Source organism: Humulus lupulus, unplaced genomic scaffold, assembly GCF_963169125.1.
Source record: "Humulus lupulus unplaced genomic scaffold, drHumLupu1.1 SCAFFOLD_81, whole genome shotgun sequence".
NCBI lineage: Eukaryota > Viridiplantae > Streptophyta > Magnoliopsida > Rosales > Cannabaceae > Humulus > Humulus lupulus.
In genome coordinates, this window is record NW_026908732.1 from 34,550 (window position 1) to 57,249 (window position 22,700).

The 22,700-nt window shown below is 34.1% G+C and overlaps 3 protein-coding genes and 1 long non-coding RNA gene across 4 annotated transcripts; 1 reads left to right on the forward strand and 3 right to left on the reverse strand.

Moving 5' to 3' along the window:
* Nucleotides 1-207: 207 nt before the first annotated feature.
* LOC133811099 (ATP-dependent zinc metalloprotease FTSH, chloroplastic) lies at nt 208-3,526 on the forward strand. The gene is made up of 5 exons (XM_062246132.1): nt 208-1,694; nt 2,071-2,317; nt 2,418-2,601; nt 2,725-2,896; nt 3,163-3,526. The coding sequence occupies exons 1-5, from the start codon at nt 378-380 to the stop codon at nt 3,382-3,384; spliced, it is 2,142 nt and encodes a 713-aa protein (XP_062102116.1). The 5' UTR covers nt 208-377; the 3' UTR covers nt 3,385-3,526.
* LOC133811100 (serine/threonine-protein kinase BSK1-like) lies at nt 3,459-7,457 on the reverse strand. Its single transcript, XM_062246133.1, has 9 exons — nt 6,835-7,457; nt 6,583-6,718; nt 5,993-6,126; nt 5,732-5,837; nt 5,409-5,494; nt 4,557-4,745; nt 4,294-4,458; nt 4,096-4,209; nt 3,459-4,014 (listed from the first exon to the last, which is right to left on the reverse strand). Exons 1-9 carry the CDS (start codon nt 7,189-7,191, stop codon nt 3,760-3,762), a joined length of 1,542 nt encoding a protein of 513 aa, XP_062102117.1. The 5' UTR covers nt 7,192-7,457; the 3' UTR covers nt 3,459-3,759.
* Nucleotides 7,458-9,724: 2,267 nt separating this feature from the next.
* On the reverse strand, nt 9,725-11,558 carry LOC133811095 (uncharacterized). The gene is made up of 4 exons (XR_009882715.1): nt 11,384-11,558; nt 11,229-11,303; nt 10,695-10,756; nt 9,725-9,976 (listed from the first exon to the last, which is right to left on the reverse strand). It is a non-coding gene; the product is annotated as an uncharacterized LOC133811095 (long non-coding RNA).
* A 4,524-nt stretch (nt 11,559-16,082) lies between these two features.
* On the reverse strand, nt 16,083-19,154 carry LOC133811097 (protein ALTERED PHOSPHATE STARVATION RESPONSE 1-like). The gene is made up of 4 exons (XM_062246130.1): nt 18,195-19,154; nt 17,929-18,041; nt 17,613-17,842; nt 16,083-16,904 (listed from the first exon to the last, which is right to left on the reverse strand). Exons 1-4 carry the CDS (start codon nt 19,009-19,011, stop codon nt 16,178-16,180), a joined length of 1,887 nt encoding a protein of 628 aa, XP_062102114.1. The 5' UTR covers nt 19,012-19,154; the 3' UTR covers nt 16,083-16,177.
* Nucleotides 19,155-22,700: the final 3,546 nt, after the last annotated feature.

The window sequence follows — 22,700 nt, forward strand, 5'->3', positions numbered from 1 at the left end:
GCATATTTCGCTAAATTTTTTAATTTGTGTATATTAGAAAGCATATAACCACAAATAAGTCTTGTAAAAATCAAAGATAAGATAACTGGAAACAAAACACTACACGTGGAAGCGACCCTAGCGAGTAGCGACACTAGAAATCTATGGCGTGAGATTGAGCTACTTGTTCCTTTATCTCTCGCGTGTTTAATCAATCAAAATTGAAGTGAAAAACCACACAAAAAAATCAAGTATTTGTGGAACTCTCATCTTCACATAGTTGAATTTTTATATATAATTATACAAAATTCAGTTTCATCTTTCTATCTTCATTACAAGAGGATTCTGTGTAAACTCATTCCTCAGCTACAGAACTGTAAGGGTGATACAGAGTTTGTATGAGTTCAACAATGTCGTCTATCACTAATCCTTTGCTCTCTTCTAACTTCTTGGGCACTAAAATCCCAACTCCAAAAACCACTAAGCCAGCACCAATCCCTTTCTCTCTTTTCTCAAAAAGAAAGTTTTTCATCACTGAAAACCGCCTCAGCAAAGAGCCCAAATCCAAATCCTTGAATTCCATACCATCCAAAGCTACCTTAGCTGCCCTTCTCTTCTCTTCGCTCGCTCCACAAGCCTTGGCCATAGACAACGTCAACCCTCCCCCAACGCCTCCGCCTGTAATCGAAGCCCAACCCAGTCAATCAGAATCTTCGCCCTTTTCTCAGAACCTTCTCCTCACAGCTCCAAAACCCCAGTCCCGTAACGTTTCTGACCTCCCAGAAGGTGGGCAATGGCGTTACAGCGAGTTCTTGAACGCCGTCAAAAAGGGTAAGGTCGAGAGGGTCAGGTTCAGCAAGGACGGTTCTGCCCTTCAACTCACCGCCGTCGATGGCCGCCGAGCTTCGGTGATTGTCCCCAACGACCCTGACCTTATTGACATCTTGGCCATGAACGGAGTTGATATATCGGTCTCCGAGGGCGATTCGGGTAATGGGTTGTTTAGTTTCATTGGTAATTTGATTTTTCCATTCATTGCCTTTGCTGGGTTGTTCTTCCTTTTCCGTCGAGCTCAGGGCGGTCCCGGTGGCCCTGGAGGACTCGGTGGGCCTATGGATTTTGGAAGATCTAAATCCAAATTCCAAGAGGTTCCCGAGACTGGTGTTACTTTTTCTGATGTTGCTGGAGCAGACCAAGCAAAACTTGAATTGCAAGAGGTGGTTGATTTCTTGAAGAACCCAGATAAGTACACTGCACTTGGAGCTAAGATCCCAAAGGGGTGTCTTCTTGTTGGACCACCTGGTACTGGAAAGACCCTTTTGGCTCGAGCAGTGGCTGGTGAAGCTGGCGTGCCGTTTTTCTCTTGTGCAGCTTCAGAGTTTGTGGAATTGTTTGTGGGAGTTGGTGCGTCTAGAGTCCGGGATTTGTTTGAGAAGGCCAAGTCAAAAGCACCCTGCATTGTGTTTATAGATGAAATTGATGCAGTTGGGAGACAAAGAGGGGCTGGTCTTGGAGGTGGGAATGATGAGAGAGAGCAGACTATTAACCAGCTATTGACAGAGATGGATGGGTTTTCAGGCAATTCGGGTGTGATAGTGTTGGCTGCCACTAACAGGCCTGATGTTCTTGACTCGGCATTGTTGAGGCCTGGGAGGTTCGACCGACAGGTTACTGTGGACAGGCCCGACGTTGCTGGTAGAGTGAAGATCCTGCAGGTTCGCTCTTTGCAAACTTCATTATAGGCTTTTGTGAATCTTTTTCTCATATGCTTTGGCTATAATTTAGTAGTATTTTCCAGCACTTAGTGTAATGTTATCATTGATAGATAAGACTAGGAAGAAATCTATAGATAATTAAGCATAAAAGCTGGTTTAGTTGGTTGAGTATGATAGAACGTGTTGAAAAAGTTAAAATGCTTGTTTAGGTTAGCTCGTTATACATTTAAAAGTTTCAAGGTTTAAACATACTGGAAGGTGAACTTTCTGGTGCAATCTTGATTCAAGTTTACAAAGTTCAAATATCACGGTCCAAGTCTTTGTAGAATAAATATTTTGATCAAGGTCCTGTTTTCTGAACGCACTATGCTTTCAGGTGCACTCAAGAGGAAAGGCACTTGGAAAGGATGTGGACTTTGAGAAAATTGCAAGGAGAACACCAGGTTTCACTGGAGCAGATTTGCAGAACCTGATGAACGAAGCTGCCATTCTTGCTGCCAGGCGTGACCTGAAAGAAATAAGCAAAGATGAGATAGCCGACGCTCTTGAGCGGATCATTGCTGGACCAGAGAAGAAAAACGCTGTTGTCTCTGATGAAAAGAAGAAACTAGTTGCCTACCATGGTATGATTGAAATTAGTTCTCTGGTTCTTTTTATTCCCAAATCTTGTGCTCCTCGTTATGTGGTTAGGTGCTTACCATATTTTATGTGTTGCATTCGCAGAGGCTGGGCATGCTTTAGTTGGTGCATTGATGCCAGAATATGATCCTGTGGCCAAGATATCTATCATTCCACGTGGGCAAGCAGGTGGTCTTACTTTCTTTGCTCCAAGTGAAGAGAGGCTTGAGTCTGGCCTCTACAGTAGAAGCTACCTGGAGAATCAGATGGCAGTTGCTCTCGGTGGAAGGTTGGTTAGCTAATAACTAATGCTTGCGATGCATTTGGGAAATCTTTTACTGTTGAAATGATTTGGTAGCTTAATTTTTCTCTAATTTAAGAATCATTCCTCACACCTCCATTGCTGGTACAGAGTTGCCGAGGAGGTCATTTTTGGCCAGGAGAATGTGACAACAGGAGCATCAAATGACTTTATGCAAGTGTCTAGAGTGGCCAGGCAGATGGTTGAAAGATTTGGGTTCAGCAAAAAGATTGGACAAATTGCAATTGGCGGGCCTGGAGGAAATCCCTTCTTGGGTCAGCAGGTAAACCAATGTTTTCATATGGGAATTAATTTTATTAGTCTCCCATTCCTGGGTTTTTGCTTAAGATTCAGAGTTTAGAATATCTTTATGGGTCACAGTCGGAGAACGAGTTCATCACTAGTCAGATGGCATTTTCTTATTGCATGGTGTGTCACTCAATAAGAAAATACAAGTTGGGGCTAGTCCTCAAATCAGATAGCATTACTATATCATATGATGGCCTAACGAGCAACTTAATTAATAGATTAATTGTGTGTCAAATGCAGATGTCATCCCAGAAAGACTACTCCATGGCAACTGCTGATATTGTAGATGCAGAGGTGAGGGAGTTGGTAGAGAAAGCCTATGAACGGGCCACGCAGATCATCACTACCCACATCGATATTCTTCACAAACTAGCTCAACTTCTCATAGAAAAGGAATCGGTTGATGGGGAAGAATTCATGAGCCTCTTCATTGATGGAAAAGCTGAGCTATACGTCTCCTAAATTTAGTGATATGCAATTATTGAGCTAGCTCAAAGTAGTGAATTCATGTTTGTATTATAAGAATCATACACATGTACACATCAATAACCAATTAATTATTTCATGAAATTCAAAAAAAATATGTTGTGTGAAGTTTGATGCAGATGAAACAAGTTTCCTCCTTCTCTCTCTATGATACATCTTCGTCAAAACCACATTTGTCATTGATACATGATATAACTCTCATTCCTATGGTAAATGAACCCCACTTGTTTTGTTACAACAATGACAACCATCACTTGAGTAGAATAACAAATTGACCACCAATTGTGCTTTTTAAACCAAAACCGAAAAAAAAATGGAAAGGGAAAAAAAAATATACAGGAGGGTTGCTTCTCAAGATCCTCTCCCACCCCGTTGCTTCTTGTCTTCCAGTGTGGCAGCCTCGTTTAACATGTCGGCCGCGTCTTTGTGCATGTCTAGCTTTGCAAGAGCAACTGCCTGCATGTAAAACGCTGTAGACCAATCGGGATAGACACATTGCGCTTGCATTGCATCTCTGAGGGCGGCATCCGGTTGATCACAGAGAAGATGACAAAGACTTCGGCGGGCATAAACAGTTGGTGAAACCATTGTTCCCACATCTATGAACTGCAAATAAAAAACACTTGTAAACAAATATTGGGGGATCTATGATATGGTGCGTTTCAATAGTTTGCAAAAAGCACAAACCTGAGAATAACAGTCTATTGCTGTTTTGAAATCTTTGTCACGAAATGCCAAGTCCCCACGCTTTCTTGCCTCCAACATATCTCTCATCTGTTGGGTCCATTCTTGGAAAGATAACTGACACAAAAACCAAATTTGAGCAGACTGTTTGGATACAAACCTCTTAAAGCCTACATATTGAATAATCGAATTATGAAATACCTCATTGGTTCCTTCATCATCTTTGTAGTGTGTCATTACCAAAATCTGATGAATGGCTGTTAGGTCCATCCGTGAACAGGCATCACCCATTGGAGATAGAGGGTGTTGCGGCGTAGGAGGTGCTTCCTCGTGCTTTGGAATCCCAAGCATCATATAAGATGGAACCTATAAGATATATTCATCACAACATGCTGAATACTGCAAAATCTTGTGATTTAATTTTTCAAGTTTTGAATAGAAACAGAAGCATGCTGGTAGTATACCTCAGGCTTAACTTTCAGAGGGACAAGTGTCGCAACAAGATCTTTTGTATTTGGCCGCTCCCTAGGTTCGTACTGCAAGCAACGTGAGGCAAGCTCAAAAACCACAGTAGCCTCCTCAGTTGAAAAGTTTCCTTCCAAGTGGGAATCCATTAAGAGAAGAATGTTTTTTCCCCTTATCATATCAAGTGCCTGCATATATCCAATTACCAAAACCGTCAACTACATATTATGACAAAACACAGCTATTTAAGGGAACAGCATAGGTAAACATCATCTATACTACGAACAACTTTTTAAACGTGTTTTCTGGATACAAAACTGAACACCGTTTCTTTTTCTTGTACCTGACCACTTTCTTCTTAGACGGCCGCAAGGCAACAGAAAACCAAGTACCCACCACTTAGTCTACTGTTATTTACCATAACACCAATTAGCAAAAGCAAAAACGAGCAAAAACATGACACATGACACATGACACATCCTTGTTCACAAGAGGAAGTGTGTGTTAGTCTGTCAGAGCACTCTTAAGTAAAACCCTCATAGAATACATATCCCGAGAAAAATAATGTTCTCACACAATACTACATCACTCATGCACGTATGAATTCTGATCAGAACTTAAGTTTGGATGGATCAGTACACAAATCCAAGTATAAACTCATTCTTAGGTCCAGTGAAAGATTTGATTTGATTTTAACTTATTTAGGGTACTGTGAAATATTTATTACATCAAAAATAAAAAATAAAAAGCTTGTAAAACAAAATATTTGAATGCAAGTTAATGGTGTAAAACGTTCTGTGATTCAGTGCGGCTAAATTGAAAGAAAAATTGCACTTGTCAAAAAAACTCACATGACTTGGAGGAATGTGCTTTCCACTGAGAAGATCCAAAAGGACAGTTCCGAAGCTGAATACAACACTTTCTGGAGTCACTCGTCCTATTATGCACACATTGTATCGTTTTAACAAGTAAGCAGAACCTTTTTTTTCAAAATCAAATATAACTATATACTACAAGACAAGGTCAAAGGGATTATAAAAAAATACAAACTACATCATGCCAATATAAGATATTAAGGCTATTGATTAGTTATTAAGTAACATTATATGCATAGACATTAACATATTTTCAGCTAAACACAGATATTTACATATGCAAAGAGATAAATAGTCACCATTTCTTAAATATTCGGGAGGTGTATATGCAAGATTAGTACTATAACTTCTTCCATCCCTACTGTTTTTCATCAAGCCGAAACAAGAAAGCCGAGGATCACCATTCTGCGAAAAAAATGGACAACATTATACATTGTCATGTTGCTCAGATATAAAACCATAGACCCAATTATCATGAACCAATAGGCAATATGACTAAGTACGTTACCCAAAAAAAATTGCAATTTCACAAACCCAATTAGACATTCTTTCGAAATTACCTCATCAAAAAGAACTCTATATGCATTTAAATCATGGTACAATGGACGACCTTCAGTACTGCAATAATCTAAAGCTTCAGCTATGGATAAAGCGACTCTTAAACGCATGGCCCACTCAATGGTTTGATTTTCCCCTGTCAAGAAAGTTCAAAAACTTATTCAGACTTCTCTCAAAAAATAAAAACCTTATTCAGACAAAAACTCCCGTATAATATGGGAAGCATAATTTTTGTTACTAAAATCAGAAAACATTACCATTAATGGTTATTCTCACTAATTTGTCAAAAATAAGAAAAATTATAACTACCACATTAGGATATGGCATAATTATCCATCATTTTACCATTAATTACAATCGCCCTTCTTTTCATGTGATTAAAATAAATAAACAAGTGAAAAACTGCAATGTCAGCGAGAGTCTCCATTTAATGCGCCTTTGTAATCTCCTCATTTTCATTCAAATGCAACATTTCTCTATTTGTCACTTCACAAAATTTGGAAAGATTCTATCTTTTTTAACAAAGCAAGAAGTGCACAGTATTTGAAAACGAACAAACCCTAGTTCAAATAAAAAAAAAATCTTAACATACAATGGAAGAGATGCTTCGCAAGTGTGTCGTTGGGCATGTACTCGGCAACGAGCAGCCTCTCATCTCCATCACAGCAATACCCAATCAAATTAGCAAGCCTTTTGTGCCTAAGCTTTCCAACGCCCTTAGCTTCCTCCTAAATCAAAGTCAAATTCATAGAAAACTCAATTAAGTGTCCAACAAAATCAAAACCCTAAAATAAATAAAAATCTAAACTTAAGCAATAAGAATGAGAGTGAAATGAATGAGTACAGCAAATTGCTGGGGATCGGGCCAGGCGAGCTTGGTAAATTTCTTAATGGCGATCCATCTACGATTGTTCTGGTTCTGAAGGCGGCCCTTGTAAACGACATTGGGGGCTTTCTCACCGCTCTCGGAAACGATGAATTCGGAGCTGAAGTTGCTGGTGGCAGCTTTCAAGTCGGCGAGCGAGAACTCCGAGAAGACCGACACACCACCGGTTCCGGCGACGGCGGCAGTGGCAGTGGCAGTGGCAGAAGAGTCAGTTCCGTTGGGGGAGTGAGGTTGGCTGTGATTGTTATTCTGCCCCAGATGAGTTTTGAATCCGGAGTTGAGTCCTTTGAAGGCAGACGATGTACAACAGCCCATAACTCGGTCGAGTTGACTCAGTAACTCAGGTCCGCCAGTTATTCGATAATATTGAGCATAGAAAGAAACCAAGAGAGAAAAAGTGCTACTCTGACTGAGATATATATATATATATATATACGAATATTACAGAGAAGAAAATAGAAGAAGCCCTCGTGTGGTGCTAGAGAGAGAAAGAGAGATCTATAGTGTGATGTTGTGTAGCAGCTTTCTTCTTCGTCTCATTGCGTGCGTTCTCTCTCTCTCTACTGACAAAAACCTCTGTCTTTCTCTGCTTCCTCCCCACACAGTTGAATTGTCTCTTTTAAATCCTAAAGGGTAATATCGTAATTCCACACTCACATCCACCAACGTCTCATTCTTTTCTTTTTTTTTTTTTTTTTTATGTAACCCGGTATTTTTAGCCGTTGATTCTTTTTTTTTTCTTGTATAAAGAAAATAATTAACTTATAATATATATAAGGAAAAATCCAAATCCTAGACTCCAACAGTCAATTTCTATGAATAGTTAGAATTTTAATTTTTTTTTACAGAAGTGTTTACTATAGTCATTTACAACATTGTATACAATTTTAGAAAATTTTATTAATTAGAGTTTAAATAGTCTTTACACGTGGTTGTTTTTTTTATATATATGTGAAATAATTTGTTTTAAACTCTATCATTTGAAATTTATCAAAATTTTACAAAATATTTTAAAAGAGTATTTGTGACATAAATATTTAATATTTTCAGTTTTATATATTTATATATCACATTTTTTTTCGACATATTAAATATCAAATGTTATAATTTAAGTAATTCCGTCACTACCATTCTGTTAAATACTATTATGGCTGATTAGAATGTCAGGTGTCATGATCTTATTAAGTCAATTTTATATTAATTTTTTAAAAATAATTTCAATATTATTTAAAATCAGAAAAAATAATTAAAAATATGTTTTAAATTATAAAAATTTAAATTTATCAAAAAAATTATAAAAAAATAATTTAATTAAATTTAAAAATAAGTTTAATTAGTTTTAAATTACCATATTGAGACCAAACTATAATATGAAATGGACAAATAAAATCATGACAACTTGACATTCTAATCAACTATAATAGTATTTAACAAAGTAGCAATGACGGAATTGCTCAAATAATAACATTTGATATTTAATCCATAAAAAAATATGACATATAAATATATAAAACTACAAATATTAAATATTTATGCTGCAAATACATCTATTTTAAATAACTATAATATAAAACATCAATAACAAAAATTAATTCTAACTATAGAAGTGCCAAAAAAGATTGTAGAGTACAGACAGTAAAAAAGTAATGATGTACCATAAATTCTCCCTGTATACATAAGTTTTTCTTTTTTCTAAGATTGGTCTTGTTTAAATAATTTTGAATATTTATTTGTAATTTTGTATATAATTATGTATATTTAGGACTTTATATAATAAGCCATATATTTATATTTTTGTGATCCACTTGGTGTTAGTTGTTTGGATTTTAGGGGGCTTTCACCATCTATTTCGCCCTTTAAGCCACTTTTATACTAATAAATCAGATCTTGTTCATACTTACCCACGCAACCCATTACCTACGTCATGATGAGAACCATCCCATGATGGCTCCTTCCTTATCTTATAATTATCTATTTCTTTCTAAGTTTTTTAAAACTTTATTTAAGTCAACCTAAAATTAAAAACGATTAAAACTTTATGCCTTCAATTCTGTTACATTTTTTATTTGGTAAATAGGAAATTTTCCTCCAGAACTATGGTATTTATAGATTTTTGTCCCTTAAATTATTTTTCATAGTAAAAATCGTTTTTAAAATATAACAACTATTATAAATGTACACTTTATACTATATTTTGTTCATTTTTTTAAAACAATTTGCTCATATAACAGTAATATTGCGCTAATATAGCACAATTCTAATAGACAAATGCACATTTAGTAATATAATAACAAATTTTGAAAATATGTATCTGTATTATTATAATTAAATTTTGTATGTTTAGTATTAGTAAATTTAATTTCGACTAACTTCAGTTAGTTAAATAGACTTTCATACTGTAACTATGCATATGACATGTGATTATATAATAAACTACTTAAAATCAACAAAAATAATATGTTTATAATGATTTCTATAATTCTGATGATATTTTTGCTATAAAAAATAGTTCAGATGGCAAAACTCTACGATCACTAGTTAAGTAAAAAAATTATTATTTGTAATTTTTTTATTTATGTATATATGTTTTAGATGAAATAATATATATGAAGTGAACCAGCACATATCATTCCAAGTTTGTTACAGAAAAAGAATCATAAATTAGGGGAATTTTTTAATGTCTCTTATATTACATTTAGTTTAGTTTTTCTTAAAGAGTTTACTTATATAGCAGTAATGTTGCATTAATGTGGCAGTATTTGTAACCCCCTCACTTATTTTAGTTAAAACCATATTTGAGGTGTTACGTTTTAAAACTATATCATAATTTATTAGTGTAGAAGTCTGGACATTTTTTTTTTTTTTAAACTTGAAAACTTATTTCACATTATTTACATTAAACATAAAGTGTGTCTCAAACATATTATACATAAGTATTAAATAACCCAATTTATTTTCAAAACATAACTTCACACTTTATTACAAACATCTCACTGATAACTGAAATAACACACAAAAGGTCGATATGTTCATATGTACAAATCAGGGTCAGGACCATGCTTCAGTTCTCCTCATGTCATTTACACATTTCTTTCTCTACCTGCAACACAAGACAACTGTGAGCCTAAAGCTCAGTAAGCAAAGTAATGCATGCAATGATAATGATTACCCAATATCAATGGACATACACAACTTCTTTTTAAATTTTGGGCCCCTTAAAATTGTGCACACTGTTTGAATTGGTCAATGCCTGCAGGGCTTGTTACACATACAATATAAAATCTCATGGGTTCTCCTCCGGCTAGCCATCACCACAGTAGGGCACATTAAAAACCTTATTCCATCGTTGCCCCGTCGGGCTCAAGAGTTAAGGCGGCCACACACTGTGGTGTCAATACATATAACAATAACTCATATTGAGGAGAAATAAAAACGGAAACATGGCAAACAATATAATTGGTTCACTAAAACCTAGCCCAAATTATTGGGCAGCCACTATAAGCCTACTATAGGCCTCCGTTTACACTTATTAACATTTTCATTTGCCTTTTCAAAACAGTGGCACTGAACTTAAACTTCTTATTACAACTTTCTTTTATGTTGCACAAAACTTGCAAAGGCATCATATGATTAATCATCATAATATCATGCATGGTTTTATATCATATAATAATTTACCATATCACTATTATGCCATGCATACAAATTTATGATGAAGTGTCAATGTATGTTAATACCACTTACTCACAAAATATTCATATAATGCATACTTTCACATAACATGTAATTCTTGTGTTGCAATTGAGTACTTTACTTACCTTCTGTCCAAAATATAATTCACCGTGTAACAAGTGGTGTCTTAGGTATTGATGTGCTTATCCTGACAATGGCATGGATTTCTCATCATAATGATGGCAGTAATACATTGAACTCTCATTTAAAAAAATACCCATAAAACATCATATCAAATTTCATACTCAAAACATGCCTAAAATGTCTTAAACCACCTAGATCGAGCATTAGATTTATCTTAGACATTTGGATAAATTTTGACAGAGTTTCCCCTTAATTTTAGCTATCCTCAAATATCAAAATCAACCAGTAATCAACATCAAATAACCTGCCATAACCATATATATCCCAAATACCAACATAATTCATCATAAAGTTATCATATACTGATTTTGATAAAATTCTAATTTCCTAGATCATCACCTAAATTAAATGAGTCTCCACATCTATTCAAACATTTATAAACATATATACTCTCTTATAAACTCAATCAAATAACCAAAAATCATCTTGTACTTCAAGAACCCCAAAAACCTCATAAAACACAAAATTTCACTTACCGAGCAACTTTTCGGCGAAAACAATCTCTTCAAGCTTTTCTAAACCTCAAACCACTTGGAAACCCCAAGAAATATCTTAAAAAGGATAAAACACCATATATAAGCTTTCAGAAAAATTCAAAAACATGGTTTAACTTCTAAGTACAAGAACTTACCATAAAAAGGCTAGAACTAAGCTTAATCTACTTCTTTGGCTTTGCTTTCACTTGGATCTCCTTAGAATTTCTTCAAACCAGCCAAGAAATGGTTTTTGGTTTTCTTTTCTCTCTGTTTTTCAGAGTAATGGTCGTGCAAAGTGATAAGGTTGATGAAAATTCTTTATTTTCAATGATTTAGCCTTATTGTATCAAAATTTGACACCTTTCATCTCATCATTTCACCTTTTGACTTATGAAAACCTTATCACTTTAATAATTTCGACTTAATCATCTGCTAGGCCTATTATCCTCATGTGTAAAACACTCACACCAAACCTTAGGTCCATATGACTTCATACCCAATAGTTATGCTTACCCGATCGAGCGTAGCGCACTTATGCTAAGCTCATTTTGACTTTGCATCAATACCACTGATTATGTATACCTCCCATCAAGAATTGATCTAATGGTTCTAAAACCATTTTTACATCATCAATGAGACCTTAATCATACCTCGATTACATTTGGTAAATCCATAAATACTCAATTTTACACCGAAATACTAGTAATCGACATTGTACTATTTTTCACTACTTAACATATTTTGCCTTCTATATCTCACTTTCATCACTTAATTACATGCCTTGTCCATATTTTTCATACTTTCTTATATCTTGAGCAAATCAAACACCCATAAAAGACAACTCAAATGCCACAAGGTTAATAATATTGAGCATACATATAGACATCACATACACAATTTTTATACTTATACATGAAAACACTTATAAGAATATGCACATGCTCAAATTATACATATTGTATGATATGTAATGCAATGCAATCATGTGATTATTGGCTATATTATATCAAAATAATGTGGGTGCTACAGTATTTAGCAGTTATAATAGACAGATACATATATAGTGATATTATCATAAATTTTAAAAATATGTATCTATAATTTTTGAACTAAATTTTGTATATTTAGTATTAGTAAATTTGATTTTGACTAAATTTAATTAGTTAAATAAACTCGGATACTGTAATTATATATATGACATATAACTACATAGTAAACTACTAAAAAATGAAACAGAAAGAGAACGTTTATAATGATTTCTATAATTCACACAATGACTAGTTAAGGAGAAATATTGTTATTTGTACTTTTATTTATTTATGTATATATATGCTTTTGAAGAAATAATATATGTGAAGTGAACCACCACATAACATTCAAAGTTTGTTACAGAAAAAAAGAATCATAAATTGGAGGAATTTTTTTTTAAGAAAGAAAAGACAAAATGATCCTGTCAATGCATAGACTTCATTATAACTTAAATATTAATAATAATAATAGAAAAATATTGAGAAGGAATTGAATCCCAAACTCAAAATGTAATCGACACTGAATATGAGATGGGAAAATATAAATGATTCCGTATAATAATCAAATGTATTTATCAATAAAAAAAAAAAGCCATTGACTAAAAAAAGTAGCAAATTTTATATGGTTATTTTCCACCTAATTAATAATTTGTTATATAAAAATTTAAATTGGTAGATTAAAAAAATATGTATACTATAAGGATGAATAGTTTTGTAAAGATCTTGGCCGACGTAAAGTAAAAAGACAGACTGACCCTCGCAAGCCAGCCAAGAACACGTGGCATTAAATATTATTAGTCTAAAATTCAAAATTCAATGGCTCTTGCCTTAGCGTGATAACTAACCACGATGGACAATTCCAATCAAAGTTGGTCCAACAAGTCAATAAACTTCAATTTCATGATGCGTTGGAACATTAATCTTATCTTTGAAACGTTCCCATGCAAAGAATTCATACACGCTAAGAGCTGGACCTCTAAATGAGCTTATACTTTAAAATTTTGAAGATATTCGCTAAAATTCACCTCCGTCATCTCCGTCGTAGGAATGTAAATGGGCGAGTCCGTCTCTTTTTTTATATTTATAGAATTTTTAGAGTTCCTTTAAATATATATTTTTATTTTTTATTAATTTTTATTTCTTTTTCTCTCCAAATTTATTAATTTTTTATTTATTTTAATCAATACAAATATTTACGTGTTATCCTTATTTTCCCCCTGAACACGCGGCATGACGCAATGGGCCTATGGGCTCCTTTAAAGAGATCCAGGCCCATCCTGAGCCCGATGAACGAAGAAAGTAGAAAGTTCTAACGGCACAATCATCAGTAAGTCCAACTACGTTTGACAAGCGCGACCATGACAAGGGAACCGGGACCAAAATGCAGGCCCAACTCATCTCCCCAGTCCCAACCTATATGTACCCTCCGGGATATTAATAAGGATGACATGCTCATGAGTCTGGGAATACAACGTAGTAAAGAATGAACCCAGGCAGGCCCTGGTGAACGAACTAGGACATTAGTAAAGGAATTCGGACTAGACGTCCGGATGGGGCAAGATTGATCTTCCCTGATGCTAACATATTCCCCAGAAACACGGAAGTTGGTCTCTTCAACTAACCTGCAGAAGAGGTTACATACGGAATGTTAGCTGCTACTAGGAAACAGTTGGTCTACTCTGACATATCCTGTCCCCAGGATCCCCTTAGAAGCCCACGCGAACCAATCTGAGGTTATGTACTATTGACAACTGTACGACTTTGCCACGCCCAAGCGGGCCCAATAGGTCCTGATTAATATGTATTATTTAGCAAAATCATTTGTATTAAGTATTAGCGAGCAAACCATGATTACATCCCTATTGGGCTCGGATTAGTCCGGCCCAAGCCCATCGCACCTCAGCTGCCTATAAATAAGACCAGTTGTGCACTTTTGCGGGGATCCCAATTTTTCCCTTGTAAGCAATTACTCTGCTTAAACTTACAGAAAACTCTATTGTCAAAAGCTCACTAAAGATCTAATACAATAGACTCATGGACTAAGGCTCATTAATGCCCCAACCACGTAAAAATCATGCTTGTTTATCGTCGATCCAAACTTTCTAGCTCTCTTTTATTATTATATTTATAGTTTCTGAAAAACTCGTAAACATTAGAGATATAATATTTAAATGATATAAAAATATATATAAAGAAATTGATATATGGTGTACTGTAAAATGAATTTTAATAATGTATTTTAAAGAATAAAATAGAAGAGCTATTGGGATTGGGAGTTCTCTAAACTATTTGTAACAATATTAATGTTTCTTTCATGATGTATTTATATAAATATATTACATATGGAAAATTATTGGGTTGTGCAGGTTGAGCATAAATAATTTTAATTTAGAGGTGGGCAAAAAATAACTAATAAATTCAAAACAATAAATGTTTTAAAATCTATTTATTACACTTTAATTAAAAATATCCAAATGTAATGATTATATAGAAGTAAATTGGATCAAAGTTTACTATCTAAACCATGTGAGATTTTGTATTTCTACTTTTTTCTTTAGTGATTTCCACTATTAAATCAATAGATCATATGGGCTCAAGTCTCTACAGGAGCAGATGTTGCATTTTTTACTATATAAATTAGTTGATTTTTTTAAGCATGGGCAGGTGCCACCCTAGGCTCAACCTGGGTCTGCCGCTCGACATCCTATAAATTTTTAAAAAAATTGAGATAATATAAAATTTTAAAATAAGAATTTAAATAATTTATTGCATGTCGTGTTTGTTTCAATATATATACGTTTTTATGATAAGTTATTTAAATCATGATTTCAGCATCCTAAATTATCTAAACTTTCCTAAAAAATTTGTGAATATTTTACTGTAACTATATTATATACCATCATATAAAATAATATAGAGTTCAACTTATCCATATTCAAATATACGAAAATTAACTATAGAACAATCATATATAATGCATAAACTATGACCACAAATGTTATTATTTCGTATAAGATAATTTGAAAATAGTACTCTCAAAATATTATCTTAAAAAATTGGATTTGATTTTAAGTAGAAAAAATGTGGATTTTATGGGATTTATTTCTTATCATTGTTTTGGAAAGTTAATGGTGAAACAATAGGTTGTTTTGTCTCAGCAGTCTCATTTTTCAGGATGGTAAACACTTAAGATTTTGTCCTTTTTGTTTTCTCTAATTAATGTGCTTTGCTTATATTGTAATTTATGAACTAGCCAAATATGCATTTTTGATATTGAATTTATTTGTTTAGAAGAGATTCATCCTTATATCATTATGGCTTTTGTTATACAAAATTCCTATTAATTAGTGATAAAATTGGTAATTATATTTTGAAAATATATATATTTATAGGTTTTAGATTCTCTTCATTATATATACAACCAAATACTATTTTACACAGGATAATTATATTGCCCTATTGAACTTACTTAATAATCAGATTAAGTTCAAATTCAATGCTTCAAACAAATCCAACATATGATCAATGCCAATTTTACAAAGACGTGTAACTTTAAAATTTGCACACGATTTCTTTGTGCCTTAAATTGGCCCAAGCTAGCTTTTAAATTTATTAATGATACAATAGATAACACCAATTACAAATTCAAAATCGTACATTATTGAAAGTCTTAGAGATTTAGGAAAGATTCAAACCTAACCACATGTCTAACCATTTAAATTACATTTTTTTTTAGTACAAGGATGTTTTATTTTAAATCTCAAAATTGCATTTTAATTCAAATGAATAACTCATTACTAATACTACAATTACTTAAAAAAGGGTGTAACACATTTTAACTAATATATATATATATATAAATAATAATAAAAAGATTGTAACAAAATACCTTGTACGTACATATCAATATGAAAAATATACCTATGAACCACTCAAGTTCTCCGCAGCATTATATTCACCAACTTCCTCAATGCGTACACGAAGCTCCTCATATACTTGTATGGAGTTAGCGATGAACTTCTCCATAGCCATAAATATCTGCTTCAAACCCAATTGTAAATCACTACACTTGATAATATCACTATGGCTAAGAACAAAACCAGTTACCATATTCTTTTCTCGACCCTGAATCAACTTAACCATCTTTTGCTCTTCCCTCTCCAAAATCTTAACTTTTCTTTCAATTTCCTTGTCTGAAATGACCATTTTAAGTAACTCAACATTGTGCTCTTTCAATTGGGTATCAATACAAGCAAGACAGCCTTGAATGGCACCAATCACTTCCTTCTCTGAAATCCTATCCAAGGCTTGGGACCAATGGTTACAGATCACGAAAATGTTGGGCGCGCCAAGGCGGCCGGGAGAGAAGGGTATTTGGCCATCCGAAGTTTCTTCGGGCTCATATAGAAGACATCTCATGAGCCAACCGTTCATGGATTTGATGTAGTCCTTTTGGGAGAAAATCCAATTGGAGAAGCTCAAGTTCCATGATTGAAGAACTAGCTTGAGTTGTATGGCTGCTTCAAGATCAGCATTGTTGAGTTTCTCATTAGATGTTATAGCATTGGCATCTAAGCTTTTGACCTCTGAAATTGCTTGGTATTGGCGCTTGTGACATTCTATCATGGCTTTCCACATTGGTAGTAATCTACAACACAAAAAATCAAATTTGGTTCTCTGAGTATATAAATTTATATTTATGTGTATTTATATGCTGCCAGAATGCATCTGATAAGTACAGTACTTAGTACATTGAGCCTAGCCCAGTAAAAGAATTGAATTTTAGACTTTTTTTAATTATTATTTCAGAATTATTATGTGCACTGAACTATAACAGAAAAATATCATTGTATCTCTGACCAGAAATAACTTGGTCAAAGAAAAGTCAACAGGAAAAGAACTATTAAAATGGGAATTCAATATTCACACCCTACATCTGACAAAATATATATATATATATCTTCACACCCTACATAAAATTCTTAAATTTAAATTATAACTATGTACATACATGATATGCAAAGATCAACACTTGGTTATCCTCCAATTTAGTAATTAACCAACAAAAGATCAAAGTAATAACATAATATATAAGGTTTGGATTTTGTTCTCACCAATTCCCTGTTTGATTTATAATAATCAGATTAAGTTTATGCAAAGATCAACACTTGGTATCCTCCAATTCACCAACAAAAAAAAATGAAATAATAAGATATACATGAGGTTTAGATTTTGTTCTTGTGAATTCTTATTGGTTCATAACTATCGGATCAATGATTAGATTAATCGCACACTTATCAATCATTTCTTAAAAAAGAAATTGTAAAAAAAACATCAAAAGCCTATAAATGTGTACCTGTTGTTCAATTCCTTGATTTGAGGCCACAATTCTTCATTTCTCAACTTATTTATTGCAATGGATATCCTATCAACTATTTGAAACGCAATCTTCAATTTAGTCGATAGATCTCTTAGTAAGGCTTTAGTGGAGTTAGCTTTCAGTGCTTTACCACCACCACCTTCTCTATCCAAAATTTTCAGCTGCTGGTACTTTTTCTGATAAATTGTTCGTAGTTTTTCCTCAGCCTACACAACATGGTCAACACCATTTTGACCTCAACATAATTAAAAATAACAGAAAAAAAAATAATTAAAAAAATAAACCATTATACCTTGACTTCAAGATAAAGTTTCTTCTCCCATAATAAGAGCTTCTTTAGAGTCGAAGATAGATTTGGTGAACTGATCACCCCCATATCTTCCTCAAAAACCAATCGAAATGAATCTGTTTTGACCAAATTTAACTTTCATATTTAAAAAATAAATAAAAAAATCTGTGAAATAAACATATTCTTAATATCATTTTGAAAAATGCCATTATTCAACATATCATTTTTGCTACATAAAATTTACGAAAAAAAAAAGAGAGAGAATTTACCTTGATTAAGAGGTACCCTTAAGCGATGGTGGAGTAACTTCAAAACTTCATTGCCAGACTCCGAAGCTTGAACAAACTGAAGCTTAATCTCATCCATGGCTTCTGGGACACCAAGTACTACAACTGAACTGTTTGGAGTTTTCGTAGTAACCGAGTCGTTTGTTTTCTCAGAGCTTTCCTTCTTCGTTTCCCCACTCTTCTTCTCTAAAACTCGAACCTCATACGCCGTCGTTTCGCCATTCTCAGCCTGCTCACCACTCGGCTTACTACTTCCCTGTACTTTCTCCGTAGCTTCACTTCGCTCCGGATTCGAAGTGTATAACCGCTCGTACTTCTCGAAATTCTCGAACAAGTTCAAGAAATCCCAAGCCGAGCCGAGCGAAGCCGGTGGCGGAGACGGAGGCGGCTTTGAATTCAAGTAATTGAAGTTGTGGGAGATTATTAAGCCTTGGGTTTCCTCTTCGCTGATGTAATTATGCCCGAGTTTATTATCAGTATCCTCGTCCTCGGAAGAATCGGAAGGGAATCGGAGGTGCGAGTCAGAGTTGGAGTCCGGGTTTGATTTATGCACCGGGGAAGAAGAAGCCGCGGCCGCCGGAGATAAAGAAGAACACTTTTTCAAAGCTTCGCTGTTGACTACATTTTGACTGAAGAAACGATCGAAAGCGGGACCCAATGCCTTGAGGGACTCGAGGTATGCGGCGTGAGCTTCGGCGAAGTCGTGGCTATGGCGGAGAGCTTCGTCCAGGAATCTACATCGGTCCCGGCACAACGCCACCGCCGGAAGATCGTTGAGCTTCGAGTTGGCGCAGCCCATAATGGATGACGGAGTGAACCCAATTCAAAACGCTGTCGTTTTCACTTCTTCGCACTTCGATTTTGAATATCAGAATGGAGCGAGTGAGTGAGAGAGTTCTATAGTTTTTATTTATTTTTTTAATAATGGCGTATTTAAATGCTTGTGTTCGGGAATAGTAGAATAGTAAAGGACCACTTTTTTTTTTAATTAATTTTTATTTTTTGTTTTAGGTAAAAAAAAAAATTGGAGAGTGAAAAACTCAGTCAGCAGCACATAGTTCTAATCTAGTAAAATACTGTATAAAACGTAAGAAAGAGAAACGTCATCACACAACGTCTCAAATTTTTGTCTTTAAATTTTTTTGCAAAGGTGGGCCTGATTTAAACATTTATTACACATGGAGGTACGCTTTCTTCAGTTAATTGTGCATTTTGCTTTGTTTGCTTGCATTTATTCTCAAATCTGTATTTTAGCTTCGGTTCTTCAAGTGTTTTCCTTAGGACCCATAAAAGAGACAGAAAGGGAAAAAACTGACAAAATAAAAAGGCATTGATTGTTAATTTATTGTGAATTTGACAATAACAAAAGCGTGTTTTATAATTTTCAAAAACTATCATAATAGTAATAATCACACCAACCATAACAGAGAAAGAGAAATGGGATGATTTTTAGTTACACATTCAAATGAATAATCATGTTTTAAAAAGCACCCCATTATTTTTTTGTTTTTAGACAATATTAACCGTTGTGATATAATAATAAGGTAAATAAATCTACCCAAGAACTAGATATAATAGATTGAATGGTAGTACACTATCTAAAAAGAAGGTCATGGTGGAATTCCAACTCAGTAAAATTTGGCTTCTTCTCTGTTCTACTTTTTCAAATGGATTATACAATAGTGAATGACCATAAGGAATGGTCTATTATTGATCCTCTCTTACTAAGCCCATGTTTGGTTGAATTCAAAGAATGTTTTGTTCATTTAGAATTTAAAATATTAACATGTCATTTTAATAGCATGATTTTTAGTGGATTGATTATCCTTCCTAAAAATATAAAAACAATACTATTTTATTTTTATTCTATTTATATTCGTACTAATATTCTCGTTCTTCTATTTTCATTATGTACAACTATGTATAGAAACGAGATGACTCACATAGTAGTTATCAAATAAGTCTTACAATTTTTTTTCTTCAATTAAATTTTTAAACAATTTTATCACTACCAATTAAAAAAAAAAATAGTCAAGATTGTAAGAAATATGACTCCTCTTTCAACTAAACAAACATTACTTCATTGAGTTTTACTTCTTGTCCATTGGTACCAAACAATACAAAGATGTGACATAGTATTGTTAGTGTAATTTAATATCAGCTACCATATATTTAAATTTAATAAGTATAAAGTATGATTTCATATATTTTGACAACTTAAAATGACATATAGCAATAACCAAACAAGTGTTTGATGCTATAAAATATAAAGAAATGACTTTAGCATGATTTGAGCTCTCCAACGAGCACTGGCAGTGACAGCGCACTGAAAGGTCCCCCACAAGGCACAATCACTTTTTGAAATCATGCATAATGTTGTTAGGAAGTGATTACATATGATTTTTTTTTTACCTTTTTTTCATAGCCCAATCAGTGAAAACTGAAAACCCCATAACGTGCATGGAAGTGCTGAAGAGAATGACATCGAGTAATATTTGAAAATGACTTTGAATTTGCTTTTGAATTTTATTTATTTTGTTTGCCTTTATTGGGTTGGAAAGTGAGACAACGAAGTGGAGCCCATTACAGAGCCTTGCTTTGCACGGCCCATTTGGCTTTTCTCAGCGTGTTGTTGACGAATCCCTGTCGGCCTCGTGGGCCTCGGCCTAGTGGTGCTTTGAGTGCCCTTATTAATAATAAGATGAAGAACAGGACAATTTTAGTATTGCAAAAGCTAAAATTCTCTTTTGTCTCAATTGGGATATGACATTTTTAAACTTTGATAACTAATTCTAATTCACTAGTGCGTTGAAGTTCAATTTCTTGACTTGACTCCAAAAGTAATTAGTTATAAAAATATTTATATATTAAAATTCAAACCCAACGATCATATAACAGTGTGACCAAAAAATCCAATTCTATTTCTCACTTGACTTGAGCATGTATTCTTTTAAAATGCACTTATTTTTAGATAATCCGATCACTATTGATTTTTTTTTTTTGTGTGTGTTTTTTAAGAGATGATTGAAATGTCACTTTTTTGTACAATGCTTAATTGTGACTTTTTATTATTGAAAAATGTTTTCGATCTCTAGTGAATCAGCCCTCCTCAATTTTGGAGCCATATAAAAAGAGCACTCAAGCCCTCCTCAATTTTTTAAAATTAATTTAGTAATATTTTTTTTAAAATATTGAGCAATTTTTTATTGAGAAAAAAGGTAATTTAATTATTTCTAAAAATTTAAAATTACTCATCTAAAAATTTGGCTCCATATTTGGCATTAAAGAAGAGCATAATCAATTATGCAATCTACTAAAGTATATGTGCTAGTGGACTCTACTTGATTCAACGACTACTTTAGTAAAATCAGGATTCAATGTAATATATTTTGTACTATAATTATGATTCATTTGATTGTAACATGTAAGAGCATCTTTAATTTTATGTCAAATTAGTGATGCATTACTAAAATATAGTTCACTCTAAAAAATAATTGCTCCAATAGTGTGTTAAAAGTTGTGTCAAATTTAACATGCAATATAGCATGTTACATATTTTGCATTACCATTGTTGTATGTGTTTTCACCCAAGGACACGTGGCAGTCCGAGTAGGACATGTGGCAAGGACGTGTACTTCTTCAGATGAGGCCATGCCCCAAGGATCAGTCCTCGGAGGGTTGATCCCTCAATTAGAGAATACTCCCTTCGGGTATAGGAAGGGCACAGACGTCTCTCCGAGACCATGCCCCGAGAGCTACAGACTTCTCTCCAAGGCCATGCCCCGAGAGTTGCTTGGCAATCCATGGTTTTCTTACCATCAATTATCTTTCAGGGCGAGGACCTTGTCCTCGGGATCTAAAAGATAAGTCAGGTGTCAACCAATGCGGGTTTGCAGCCTCAGAGGAGTACCTGACAACCTTTTAGACGATCCGTCCACAGTGTTGTCGATTGTACTCTCAACAATTCGCATTCTCACTACGTCGTCTGACACGGAGATACGTACAACATACCCTTGATAATTTTGCAAAATAGACAAAGGAGATTTGAGAGAGAATCAAAATGGAGGCTAGGTTTTCATTATATCAAAAGAGATGAAAATAAGAGTACAAGATCAACAAAATATATAGTCAAAATAATGAGAGGCTAAAAGACTAAACTACCCTTACATAATAATAAAACTTATATTATTAACAACCCTGACAATACGTGGGGAATGTTCCTCATAAAGTAGGTACCTTTCCACAGTGGGCCCCACGGATCTCGCTTGGGACGTGGTCTCTATTCATACAGCCCAATGCATTGAATTGTTATTTGTAACGACCCAAATTTCCTAATAAGGTTTAGGACCTTGATTAGGAGGCCGAGAGGGCCATAATTGATTTACTGTGCTATTATATGATTATATGCATGATTATGTGGGTCATATTACTATATGATGATAAAGGCATGCATGGGGCTATATACTCTGCTGTGAGGGTATTTTGGTA